Genomic DNA, 14591 nt, shown 5'->3' on the forward strand with positions numbered 1-14591 from the left:
CCCATTGTTGGGTAATTTATGGTATGTGTGAGTTTGGTCATCAGCATAATGGATTTCAGGCTTCAATTAATGGTTATGGGAATGCCAGACCACATGGCATGCTCTACTCTGCCAATCAGAGCTAAAGCAGTACTTGTGACTTTGAATAACAGGGAACATTTGTGGGGCTGTGGTCATGATTATGGTAAAGAGTGCTCTCACATAATCAGGCAGTGGTAAAGACCAGGAGAAACCTAGTAGCTTGAGTCTACCTGTAAAAATTACCTTTACACCAATATGAGCGAAAGAATTCCTCACATCTAGACCATGAATATACCTGGTATTACTTAACCGAATTTTTTTTTTTTTGCTTTCTTTCTATTACTTTTCTTTATTTTTGACTCACATTTTAAAAAGCATATAAAACTGAATCTTTGAAAAATATCCAACTGGAAGGAGCACTTTTGTCCATTATTTTAGGTCACTAATTCATGAACAATTCATAAAAGAAAAAAAATGGTTAATTGGACACCATTAAAATTAAAAATTTATACTCTGGCTGACAGAAAATAACAGAGTAGGGAATGCAAAGGATCTGTCCTCTCACAGAAGAAACCCACTCAGTTGGCAAAACTTGCAGAATCAATTTTTTGGGGGGAAATCTGGGATGTAGTAAAAAACTTACAGCAGAAAAAAGGAGTGCTTAATGGAGAAAAAAGGTGGCTAAGTTTTGGCAAGAAAACGTTATGGTGGTGTACTTACCTTCTTACGATTCCTCATTCCCTAGGATAGTGGCAGCCATAGGGATGGCATCCTGCATACCTGGTGTGGCTTGTGGGTGCCAAGGGCTAATACAAACTTGTTCTTAAAATATTATTGTGCATATTTCACCAGTCCGGAGGTTCCCAAAGGGACTGGTGCAGAGCCTGACCTCTGTTTTATCCTCCTGGAGATACAGTGGCTTTCTAGGCAGTAGTGGTGGCTGTCAAAAGATTTAAAGGTATACATTTCTCATAGCTGCCTGAGGCAAAGGACAATAAATGTGGCAAGCAGAGGATATATTCCAAAGCCAGGGAAAGAAGAGGCTGGATGAAGCTTCTTGGGATACAAAGGCCTCAGTAGGGCCACCTTATATACCATGGAAGCAGGAGTGAAACATACAAAGGGACTTCGAAGGTTTGTGGGAAAATGGAATTAAAATATATGAATAAAAAATATAAACTTTATGTTTTCAACATAAGCTCCATTAAGTTCAACACACTTTTGTAAGCAATGAAATCAGGCATATAGTCCTGAGAATTTAATCATGTCAATGCAGCCTTTTTTACATTATTAACTGAAGAAAAATGGGTGCTTATTAAAGATGTTTTAAAGATTAGTATTATGGATTGAATTGGGTCCCCCCAAAAGTTTAATGTGTTAGAGGCTTGGTTCCCACTATGACAGTGTTAAGAGGGTGGGAAATCCTATTGTGGTAGTTGAAAGGGGGGGCCTTGGAGAGGTGATTGGATTGTGAGGACTGCACCTTTGTGAATGGATTGATCCATTCTTGGAATAAAGGGAGTGGTTCTGGTGACATTTAAAAGAGTAAATGAGGAGGTTTGTTTCTCTCTCTGCTCTGCCATTTCTGCCATGTGAGACCCCTGGGTCATTGTCACCACCACCAAGGCCTTTACCAGATGTGTTCCCTTGTCTTTGGACTTTCCAGTCTTAGAAGCTGTAAGCAATAAATTTTGTTTTGTTACAAATTACCCAGTTCTGAGTATTTTTTTTTTACAAGCAACAGAAACGGCCTAATGCAATTAAGAAACAAAAAGAAGTCAGAAGGAGCCAAATCAGGTCTGTAAGGTGGATGCCTAATAGTTTTTCATTGAAATTCTCATAAAATTGCCCTTGTCATTGGATTCTGGACTCTTCCCTGGGCATTTTACTGCTAAAGCTTTGGCTGACTTTCTCCAAACACTCTCACAATAAGCAGATATTATCATTCTTTGTTCCTCCAGGAAGTCAGCAAACAAAATACCTTAAGCATTCTTAAAAACTCTTGCCATGGCCTTTGCTCTTGACAGGTCTGCTTTTGCTCTGACTGGACCACTTCCACCCTTGTGTCCAGCGCTTTGATTGTGCTTTGTTTTCAGAATTGTATTGGTAAAGCCATGCTTCATTTCCTGTTACAATTCTTTGAAGAAATGCTTCAGAATCTTGATCCCACTTGTTTAAAATTTCCATGGAAAGCTCTGCTCTTATCTGTGGCTTTTCTGGGTGTAAGAGTTTTGGCACCCGTTAAGTAGAAAGTTCGCTTCACTTTAATTTTTCTGTCAGAATTGTGTAAGCTGAACCAATTGAGATGTCTATCATGTTGGCTATTGTTTCTGCTGTTAATCATCAGTCCTCTTCAAATAGTGTATAAAAAAGATAAATTTTTTCTTCCCAAATTGTTGTGAATGGTCTGCCACTGCAGGCTTCATCTTTAATAGCATCTCTTTCCTTCTTAAAATGGCTTATCCATTTGTAAATTGCTGATTTCCTTGGGGAATTGTTCCCATAACTTTTTGTAAAGCATCAATGACTTCACCATTCTTTTACCCAAGCTTCACCATAAATTTGATGTTTGTTCTTGCTTCAATTTTAGCAGAATTCAAGTTGCTCCAATAGGAGCTCTTTTCAAACTGAAGTCTTATCCGTCTTAGTGCCTCAAACTTGATACTATTCAGACATGTCATAACACATTAGTTAAAGTTTATTTTGGTGCACAAATTTTTGAAATCTATGCAATTTTTTCATAATACATATTTTCCGTGAACTTTTTGAAGCAGCTTCATACATGCCCTGGGCCAGAAACATGTTTGGAAAAGACCCCTGGGCTTCATGCAAGCAGGAGGAGAAGGCTAAGGCAGAGTGTTAGGCAGAATGACTTAGCATTGAAGAAGTGCCCCAGCTCATAGCCAAACTGCAAAGACCAGGAGAGTTCATTTTTTCCATCTCTTTTTGGCTCTAGGCATTTAAAGAAGTCTCTATCAGGTCACTGGTTGACTATTGAGATAACAGAACAGAGACTTCAGCAATTACATGACAAGAAATACAGTCTTAGCAAAAATAGTAAAGTCACTAAATAAATGAATGATTACAGCACTCAGCAAGAAAGAATAGCAAAACCTGGTGAAAGCAAATAGTCTGATTTCCAGAGTTACCACATTATAGTACTCAAAATGTCTAGTTTTCAAAAAAAAACAAAAACAAAAACAAAACAAAACAAAAGCAAAAACAAAAACAAAAGTGACAAGGCTTATGAAGAAATAGGAGAATATGGCCCATTCACACTGATGGAGAAGGAAATGGACAAAAACTGTCTCTGAGAAAGTGCAAATGTTACATATACTAAATAAAGGTTTCAAATCAACTGTCTTAAATATGTTCAAAGAGCTCAAGAAAATCATGGACAAAGAACTTAAAGAGACCAAGAAAATGGTGAATGAATAAAGAAAGCGATTAAAGATAAAAATTATTAAAAAATAGAATAGAGGGCCGAGCCCGTGGCGCACTTGGGAGAGTGTGGCACTGGGAGCGCGGCGACACTCCCGCCGCAGGTTCGGATCCTGTATAGGCATGGCTGGTACACTCACTGGCTGAGTGCCGGTCATGAAAAAGACAAAAAAAAAAAAAAAAAAAAAAAAAAAAAATAGAATAGAGATTCTAAAGCTGAACAGTTCAATAGCTGCAATAAAAATATTTCAAGGGCTCCAACAGCAGATTTTAGTAAGCGGAAGAAAGAATCAGCAATCTTGAAGATGGGACAATTGAAATTATCCAGTCAGAAGAGGAGACAGAAAAAGAATGAGGAAAAATCAACAGAGCCTATGAGACTTAAACCATCAAGTGTACCAAAATATGCATTATAGGAAGTCTGGGGGGGGGGATGTATGGAGGGAGAGAGATATTTGAAGAAAAATACTTAAACTTTCCAAACTAGAAGAAAGACATGAATCTACACTCTAAGATGCTCAGTGAACTTCAGGTAAGATAAACTCAGAAATATCTACAATGAGACATATTTAAATGAAAGGTTAAAGTCACCTGATTTCTGGTACTGTGTTACAGCAACCCTTAGAAATGAATACATTTCCTAACAATTTTGCTCCAAAGAGATTTATACTGATTTTTACTTATTTCCACTTATTGCCTATTAGAATCTATTTCTTCAGATAAGTTGTCATTGATTAAGAGTACAGAATTTTTCTTACCCTCTTTTTTTTTATGTATCTATCCACCTATCATCTAAATTATATATATAGCATATACATATGTCATATGTACAAAGATGCTTCTTGACTCATGATGGGATTACTTCTTAATAAACCAACAGAAATGGAAAATTTCATAGATCAAAATACATTTAATACACCTAACCTACTGAACATCATAGGTTAGCCTAGCCTACTTTTAACATGCTCAGGACATTTACATTAGCCTACAGTCGGACAAAGTCATCTAACACAAAGCCTATTTTATAACAAAGTGTTGAATATCTCATGTAATTTATTGAATACTGTACTGAAAGTGAAAAACAGAATGGTTGAATGGGTACTCCTAGTATGGTTTCTACTGAATGTGTCTTGCTTTCTCACGAGTGTAATGCAGATAATTTGCAGGTGGTACCAACATATCAAGTTCTGTCTGTATATTCATTTAATTAACATTTGCATGTTTTTTTTTTTTTTTTCCAAACTCCTGACTTTCTCTTTTCACATTTCCACTTACATATTATGGTCTCATAAAAAGACTTGCATTGTTTCATTTCTTTATAAATTGTGTATTACAGTAAGGAATTTATAGATAAAATAATCAATCATAGTTTTATGTTGGTATTATGTTAGAATCAGGTTGATAAAATATGTAAGTCATTCCGTGAAAGCACAATGGTAAGAAGTAGGTGAACATTAAGGAGACTCTCCTCTTGGAACAATAAGAAAAACTATTGTCTGGGAGTTAGAATATCTAGAGCTATTTACATTAACCTAGATTATCAGACCCAGGTAAAAATCAAGATACCAAAATCAAATCCACTTTCCTTGTATATATTCAAACTCTCAGCTGTTGACCAGAGATAATCAATTTTATTAATGACACAGTGGTTTTGAGGAACTCATTAATTGTGAGAACTAGGTATGAACTCATTTTTTGCAATTCTCAAATTTCTCAAAAAGTCATTTTTTTGGATATGGTGGAGGGGTGTTGGAAACTACTGTGAAAGGGATGATGGAAAAATAAAGGCAGTATTATAGGTTTTCTAATAAAGAAAAACTAAGGTATAAATAATTTATCTATCATTTCTAGGGTACTCCTAGGGAGTCATGTAGCAGTCAAAGGACATGGCAGCCAGAAGATAAAACCCAAGAAGATTAAAAACAAACAAACAAACAAACAAACAAACAAACAAAAAACCATACAATCATTAGAAGAAATGGTCTGCCATCACAGTGATAACAAGGAATCTGGGGATGCAGAGAGATATGAATGATATTTCTTGGAATCAGAAGTTCTGAGGGAAGAAGTAAACAGGAGTCTGCAGATGTGGACCTGAAAGGGTGAGGGAGATAATGATCAGGTTCCCAGTCACACTTAGCATGTAGGTAAGAAAAAGGAATTTGAAAAGCAGAGCTTGACACTCTGGGTCACTTGTCAATCCAAGAAAGAAACTCTGTTACTGCTGTGGAATTTCTCATTATTTTTTCCTTTATATAGGTATTCTGTATTTCAGCTGTGAAATAGGTGAAGAAATAAGAAAGCTATGACACCAGCAAAAAAACTTAAGCGCGCACACACACACACACACACACACACACACACACACACACACACACACACCACAAACACAAAAACAAACTTTAAAAAAACATCACTGCCTTTTACTTTAAGAGAAAAATAATGTTGCAGTACATAGAACAAAATACTTTAAAAAACTGTTACTTATTAGTTCACATATTAATTCATTATTCACATATTTTCTTCATTGTATTCTTATGTTTCAGTATATATCCTTCTTTTGAACGTTCAAAATATTCCTTGAAAAAAAGATAAAAGAAAAACTTCTGAGATTAAAACATGTCCTATAAAATTTTGAGCTCACTTACCAGCAAATTTCAATACTTCTTTAATATTTTGTTTTGCTTTCCCTTCATATTTTAATTTTGAATGAGCATTTATTTTACCTCCCCCATTTAAATTTTTTAAATAAATGGAAATAACTCAGTCATTTATTTGGTAATCTGTCCTTGCAAATGGTATACAGAGATGTTTAATGGCTGGGAGGGATTTCAATTCTAATTCTATTGTTTGTAATGCAATACATTCTAGTTTTAGGTAATAATCTGTTGTAATGATTGTAAGGGTCTTATGAGACTGTAAACCTACTCTTTCCGAACATATATATATATTTTTTTTATTTACCAACTTCCTATCATAAGTCTACCCTCCATTATATAAAGTAGTATTTTAATTTAGTACTAATTGTATTTTGGTAAACTGCAAGTGTTCTTACTAATCTCATTTCCAGACCAATGTAGCATGTCTTCACAATCCGGGGTATTCTTTTCTTGAGCCATGATGAATGAGAATAGTATAACATTCAAGATTTGTTTTGAATGAGCCAAATTTTGTTTGTTTTATATTGAAACATAATAGATTGTACATATCTGTGGAGTACAGCATTGAATATCCATACCCGTGTGCAATATGTGATGCTCAAATTAAGATAATTAGTGTATCCAACATTACACAATGTAGTCATTTTTTGTGACCCTTTATCAATTTCTTGCTACCCCCCTGTCCCTTACCACCTCTGGTGGTCTTAGTTCTGTTCTCTCCTTTTGAAAGTTCCACAAATTATTTTGATTGTGGTATCTTTCTTTCATTTATTTATTCATGTTTTTTAGCTCCCACTTATGAGTAAGGACATGACATTTTCTTTTTCTGTGCCTGGCTTATTTCACTTAACATGATTTTCTCTGTGTTTATCCATGTTGCTGTGAATGGCAGAATTTCATTCTTTTCCCCCGATGACAGAGTAGTATTCCATTGAGTTCGTATACCACATTTTCCTTATCCAGTCATCCATCAGTGGACATTTAGGTTTGTTCCAACTCTTGGCTATTGTAAATAGAGCTGTGATATACATTGGCGTACTTGTTTGTTCAGGTTTAGTTACTTGCCATAAAAGCCTAGATGCACACTCACCTGACATAATTCTTTAATATTTATTCGTGAGATCTTTATTTTCTTTTATATTTGTTATGTGTTGGATTCACCCTTAGGTCCTGGGAATATAGTAATGATAAAGATAGCTATGTGCATAGTTCTTACATTTTTTGGAAGAGTGTTAGAAGACAACATAATCATAAAGTCTCAGAATATGTTCCTCATATTGAATACAAACAGTTTTCCTACACATGTCAACCTATTGCTTAATGCTTTGAAATAAAAAGATATATATAATACCCTCTTTACAGTTGTTATTTTGAGACGTATTTAGTTGCTATTTAATCCAGAAGCTCCATAAAACATGTTATAACATAAAGTTATTAAAATTATATAATTAAACTAAGTGCATATAAAGAAAGAAACTGTTAAGGTATAACAGAGATTTTAAGTTCAAAGTAGATCATTTTAAATTATCAACGATGAAAACCAAGAGCTTAAATATGTTCACATTTTATAAACATTTTGTTATAATATTACACATGAAATTGTTATCTGCAGGTCAAAATACTATTGATAAGTGTACATTTAGGTGAATATGTTACTAAAGACAAATAAGAGGGAAATTGCTTTAACATGCATACTGAAAACAGAGGTGTCAGGTTAATAAAATTTTAGTCAATGACCTAATATATCCCATTCTGTTCTGAATTTTGAGTATACAGGTTAGTGCCTCAGTGTTTTTAGAACTGTTGGTTGACAGTTATTAAACAAAGTCATAATTTTAAAATAAATTATATTTTATATTCATGTAATAACTATTCAAAACTCATTAATTATTAGATTCAATGACAATAAATATATAGGAGAAAGAATTAGCAGTTTAAAATACAACTTGATTTTTGAATTGCAAACATGGTTTGCTTTTAGACTTTAAGTTTGGCAAAAATCAATGAAAACATTCCGTGAAAATCAACTGGGTAGATGGAATTTATAATAAAGTTCATTGTATGTTTTATTATTATTTATAAATTGTACTGGTAAAATTTATATTATGTCTGTGTACTTTTTTTAACTAGTTATTAAACTTTTAACAGTTCATTATTTTTCTCTGTCCATATGCATTGAAGGATCTGGACTCTAGTGACTACCACATTCCTTGGGTCATATCCACACAACAGATTCAAAGCAAACTCAGATTTACATAGAATCTCCAAAGCAACTATTGGAAAAATAAAAAGCCTTGTCAAAGAAAGAGAGAAACAAATATATCATCCTGGAACAGCTGGAAAATTCAGCTCTCTGATGCCTATGAAGAGATTTTAATATACATTCTAATTCTAACTGAAGTTACAATCAATTTAGCAGAACACTTTCTACAAGCAGATGTAGTCATTTTTTTTGCTGAGACATACAGATGGAAATATCATATGGATGTTTTAAACATTCATATTTTCAGACTGAATTTGTTAATTTTTAGCTGTTTTTGATTATGTATAACCCTGTTTCTATAAGCACTTGTTGGAAGGACTCATTATTTTTAATGTGGAGAAAAGAGAACCCCAGCACTGAGTATTCAAAGGAATATTAAAGAAAAGTGTTCTGAAAGTAAATTTCATGTGTTCATGCATTGCTTGTGGAAGAAGTCAGAAACAAAGTAAATAGATTAATACTAAGCAGTTTTATTTTTTGTTCTTATAATACAGAGTTGTATTTAACAACCTCTTCTAAGAAAGGTTTATGTAAAGGTGTGGACAATGTAACTATGCTTAATCCCACATCCTCCAATATGCATAAAAATACCAATATTTTTAAAAAGAATAAAACCATACCAACACCAAAAAACAACTTAAGATATCATCATCAGTGTACCAGAAATTCTGAGAACTACCTGGGAGATAGAAAGCATATGGGCTTGAATTGCCAGAAAAATGAAAAGAGAGGAAATTGGATCTCAGGAAACTAAAGGTAAGCCAGGTTCTTCCCAAAGGAACTTTAGATGAGCTCTAGGCTCAGCATCAGCAAAATTAGCAGAAAGGAACAGAAAGGAGCAACCATCAGTGTAGCTCATTTAAGATGCTTTCTGGTGAGGGTTTTGAGGCCCGACATATCAAAACCAGACTTGTAGTAATTTTAGAATTTTGGTCAAAAAAGCGTTAAGCAAGATACGTTATAATATTAAAGAATGAAATTCACAATGAAGATATCACACATATGCACCAAGTATCATAGGTCAACATTTGCTATGCAAAAACCACAGGAGATACAAAAGAAATAGAAATATACTAGAGGTAGAAGACTTTACCTCTCAGAAGAGCTTATGTTAGTATCTGTGCTTATGCACTGGGAAGAGTATTTTTCAGAATTGCTTAATGATAACTTTTATTTAGCTTTTGTTTGGTGCCTGAAGGGAAAGTTCTTCAACGATTGTTTAATTTTACTGATGTTACTAGTTTCCATTGCTTAAGCTATACTTAGCCATAGATAACTCTTGATGCACTGCTCATGTCCTTGTGTCCTTTTGTAATGATTGAATCAATGGAATTTTCTTGTGAAACTTCCTTTTCTTTACAATGGCTGCTGTACCCAGTTTTATCTGGGATACAGAGCATTTTGGGCTTCTTAACGCATTCATGGTGCCTTGAGTAATCCTTTTTTCATCTCCATTACACAGTGAGAAGTGTAACGCAAAGCCTGAGGGAAAGAAAGTTAAATATAGTAGTGGATGGAGAAACAGAACAATGTTAATATTGTGTTACACTTAAGATTCCATTGCAACTTCAGGCTATGAATTTCTTTATGGTTAAAATTGATTTGAGAAATATTTTTTGACTAAGTTCTTAAAGGACTGTTTTACTTGCTGGTTCCTTAGGGAGTAAATAAAAGGATTTAGCACTGGGGCAACAGAAGTATTGAGCACTGCTATACCCTTGGTCAAAGCCACTCCTTCTTTTGCTGATGTTTTGACATACATAAAAATACAGCTTCCGTAAGAAATGGAGACAACAATCATGTGTGAGGAACAAGTGGAAAAGGCCTTTTTCCTTTGCTCAGCAGAGGGGATTTTCAGAATTGTCTTAAGGATGAATGTATAGGAAAGAATCACTAATGTTAATGTCGCCATGAGAGTGATCGTTGCCAGGAGAAATCCCATGAGCTCTAAGAATGCTGTGTCTGTGCAGGAGATCAGTAACATAGGAGAAGAGTCACAGGAGAAGTGGTCAATGATGTTGGAGTCACAGAAATCCAACTGAAGCCCCATAATCACAGGTGGAAAGATAATGAGAAATCCAGCCAGCCAAGAACTAACTACGAGCTGGATGCAGATTCTTTTGCTCATTATTGTTGTATAATGCAATGGTTTACAGATAGCTACGTAACGATCATAGGACATAGCAGTCAAAAGAAAGAATTCTGTTGAACCAAGGAGTATGAAGAAAAACACCTGAGCCATACAAGAATTATAGGAAATGGTCAGATCCCCTGTTGCAATGCTGACTAGAAATCTAGGAATACAAACTGTTGTGAATGAGATTTCAAGGAAAGAGAAATTCCTGAGAAAGAAATACATGGGCGTTTTGAGGTGTGAATCTATAAGAGTGAGGGTAATAATGATAAGGTTTCCAGTTACACTCAGTATATATGTAAAAAATAGAAATACAAAAATCAAAGTATTTAGCTTTGGATCATCTGTTAATCCCAGAAGAATGAACTCGTACACAGATGTTTGATTTTTCATCTCTTATTGTTGACTTCTTCCAGGTCTATAAATGAAAACAAGAAACAATGATTTAGTGAGTACAGGGATACTAAGTTTACTGAATTCTGAAAATATATGTTTACCATGACCAAAAAAATCTATGTCTACCATCTGCCTTGTGGATTACCAGCCATTTAATATGGAGCGTGTCACTTGAAGGAACTAATAAATGCAACTGTATAAGAAATATACTTACTAAATGTGTTTTACTTTTTCAAAAAACTTGATCATATATGTGTGAAAACTAGGTAGGAAACTTTAAAATGTAAGATATTTTATCGTTATTAAGATAACTATCTCAATAACCACATGTTCTGATTTTCTGAAAATAAAACATTTTGAAGTTTGTTTTTTTACAGTTATTTTTAATAATTTTTCAAGACACTTAGTTTCAGTCTTGTCTATATAAAGTTTTAATAACTTAACAAACAAATCAGGACCATCTAAACTAATTTTTATGTAATCTTAAGGAAACAAAGAATTTTTCAAAGTTTTAAAAACTTTTCAAAATTTCCTTTCTGAGTTAATAATTTATCACTTTATAGAAGAGATTCTAAAAGCCCAAGTTAAATGATTTAAGTTATTAATTTGTTATTAAATGGAAAAAATAAATGAGTCAAGAAATGAAAAATATACTTACAATTATATAATCCCATATGGTAACAGTTTGACTGCTCAAATACAAATGCTCTTTTGCTTTACTTTAATTAAGCATCGACATGCTATGCTTTTCTTTTGGAACATTTCATAGACTTCCCAACCTATTTCTGCTTTTGATTTTCTTACATAATAACACATTTTTTTAATATGTAGGTGAAATTTGGCTAGATGATCCTGGTTTATACAGTGAGATGGAACATATTGTAGGAATGAATCCAATAGAAAAACTATTCCTGAAGTGGGTGAGGCACTGACTACCCAGTTGCTGGTAGAAGGTGCTACAACTAGACCATAGCAAGGTATCCAAGAGGCCCTGCAACTGATGATCTAGGAAAGAGTTAATGACATGATGAGAAATCTGGATGTCTGAGTCAGTGGCAAAAGTCTGAAATTCTGAAACCCAGTTCTATTACAAAATTTTTAATTGGGTAACAGTGTCTCTGGTACTAATTTGTTTTTTAGGAGTAAAGCTAGAGACTGTGGACATAGGAAAGACAGCACCAAATGAACAGTTTGCAACTGATTAGAGAGCAGGAATTCAGAACCAGAGATCAAGCTTTCTGCGAATGTGGGTAAAACTCAAAGAAAACAAAAGGAAGGAAGGGAGGAAAGAAGGGATGGAGGTAGGGAAAAAAGAAGGAATAAAAAAGAAGGAAAAAGAAAAGAAAAATGTGAGATCTTTGTCAAGAATCAGGCAATACTTTATAGTGAAACAGGCAAATAGAGGTGATAAAGTTGTATATTTTGCTTGTTAATTAAATGTAGTTCTTAATTCATAAGGACAGGGCTTGAATCATGAATGACAATCAAGAAACAATAGCTACAGAAAAAAGGTGAGCTTCATGGCATACGAATGAAAATTGTTGGAACAGAATACCTTCAAAACGTAAGAGGAGTATCCCAAGTTGTGCAATCCAAGGCCAGGCATTTACTATCTCTTTTTCCCAAAATTTCACAAAAATTACAAATTCTTGACCCTGAGTACTAGGGCAACCTAACCTACTAATATATTTTGCTCGAATCTCAATAACTCTTGTGAAAGAAAGATGGGTTGTTATTTTTTTTTCTTTCTTCACCTTCCAGCAATAGAAGTTTTTAAAAATATTTGCTACAAAACAAGCATTCTCTTTTTATCTGTTTTTCTTCTTCCTCAACATATTCACAGGAGATTTTTACAGGAAGAGAGAATTAAAATGTCTCTAGAGAGAGATAGCAGTGATGAGGACATCCCCAAGTTAAGTTGAATAATTTTAATTAAGTATCCTTCAGAAAGATGCTTTTTTTAAACAGGAAATATTAGAGAGGTGTATAATGCAAATAACAGTGAGGAAATGACAACCTTAGAATTATTTTGGATTTTATATTGTCAGTATTATTTTATTTTAACCTAAAATAAATGTTCAAAAGATAATGTGATCCAATTACATGTAAACATGTGAAGAAGCAGAAAATAGCATAAGGAAAGGGCCACAAAGATATAAAATGTGCCATTCAAATGTTTTATTTGTTAATAGAAAAATTAGTACCTATTTTAGGCTAAATATAGTTGTAGATAGGTACATCATGAAGATACAATAACAATTGAGAAAGTATAATATAAACATAAGACTCATGAAACTGATTATCTGCAGAACTTAAGTGTTGTTATTTCTTTCACATTAGAAAATAAGCAAGTAAAGTTTATGTACCATGCTATTATATTTTTCTAATTTTCTCTACTAGATAATTTGGGTTCTGGTCCCTTATTTTCAGCTACTGAATTGTTTGATTCTCATTTTTTTCCTCCTTTTCACAGTGTGTTTTTTTTAATGGATGTTGGATTCAAAATATTTTCAGCCTTAGAATCATGTGTGTTCATTAACAAACAACATCAAAATTTCAATGGCTTAAAACAAAATTATTTCTCTTTCCCAGCACATGTCAAATGCAGATTGACTAAAGAGTAACTGCTAGGAAGAAAATAAGGTGGAAAATGAAGCTATTGTATGTTTCTATTTGTAAGTACTTAAATTACTGGTTCAAAGTAGTCAAATAAGCATATCTATAATAATGAATATAAAGAAAGAAGATCACGGCAAATGTTGGAATGGAAAATATACTAATATTCATTACCTTTCACCTCTAAACCCAGCATTTAATACTTAGCTCTGTGATGTTGGGGATCACACACTGAAAACTGCACTACCCCAGTCTTTGCCATCAGCTTTCCTGATAGACACTGACAATAAGAGTTACTATTAACAAAATTAGGAGGTGGGAAAGAATAAGGCATTATTAATTTTGGCCTGAAGGTTTCTTCAGGTATAGTGAACTATAATCTAACTTGTGTAAACAGACTGTAACCTACTCTTGTAACCTAACTTGATGTGCAAACAGAGTATAAATTATTTTTGTAATAAGTAGCCAAGATTCAGCCAAAGTACAGGTAGCAACTGCTCAAACGATGTTCAAATAAGGCAAACGGCCAGCTGTAACCAATCCAGCTGTTTCTGTACCTCACTTCTGTTTTCTGTGTGTCACTTTCTCTTTTTCTGTCTGTAAATCTTAGCTGACCAAGTGGCAGCCCCAGAGTCACTCTGAACCTATTCTGGCTGGTAGCGGATTTGTGAATTGTTCTTTGCTTAATTCAATGCTGTTAAATTTAATTTGTCTAAAGTGTTTTTTTTTTTTTTCACTGAGTTTCTTGATTCATTGGGTGGATATCTTTTAGCACATTAGAAAATTGCTTTTTCCCTGTATTCTTGCTTCTCTTCTGAGATGTCAATTTACATATATAGTAGAATTTTTGACTGTGTTCCACATGCATCTTATCTCCATTTTCTTATTCTTTTATTTTGAATATTTATTATTTACCTGTCTTCCAGTTTATACTTCCAGTCTTTAACTGCTATTAAAATTATTTACTGTGTTCTTAATTTAGATATTATACTGTTTAATTCTATTAAGTTTATTGATTCCTTCATGTAGATTTTGAATCTATCACAATCTCAATATTTTA

General features: G+C 33.7%; 1 protein-coding gene across 1 annotated transcript; it reads right to left on the reverse strand.

The window, feature by feature from the left end:
- Positions 1 to 7575: 7575 nt before the first annotated feature.
- Positions 7576 to 10912, reverse strand: LOC134391685 (olfactory receptor 6C76-like). Its single transcript, XM_063115663.1, has 2 exons — positions 9998 to 10912; positions 7576 to 7617 (listed from the first exon to the last, which is right to left on the reverse strand). The coding sequence occupies exons 1-2, from the start codon at positions 10910 to 10912 to the stop codon at positions 7576 to 7578; spliced, it is 957 nt and encodes a 318-aa protein (XP_062971733.1).
- Between the last annotated feature and the right edge of the window lie 3679 nt (positions 10913 to 14591).

The sequence above is a fragment of the Cynocephalus volans genome, chromosome 12 (genome assembly GCF_027409185.1).
Source record: "Cynocephalus volans isolate mCynVol1 chromosome 12, mCynVol1.pri, whole genome shotgun sequence".
NCBI lineage: Eukaryota > Metazoa > Chordata > Mammalia > Dermoptera > Cynocephalidae > Cynocephalus > Cynocephalus volans.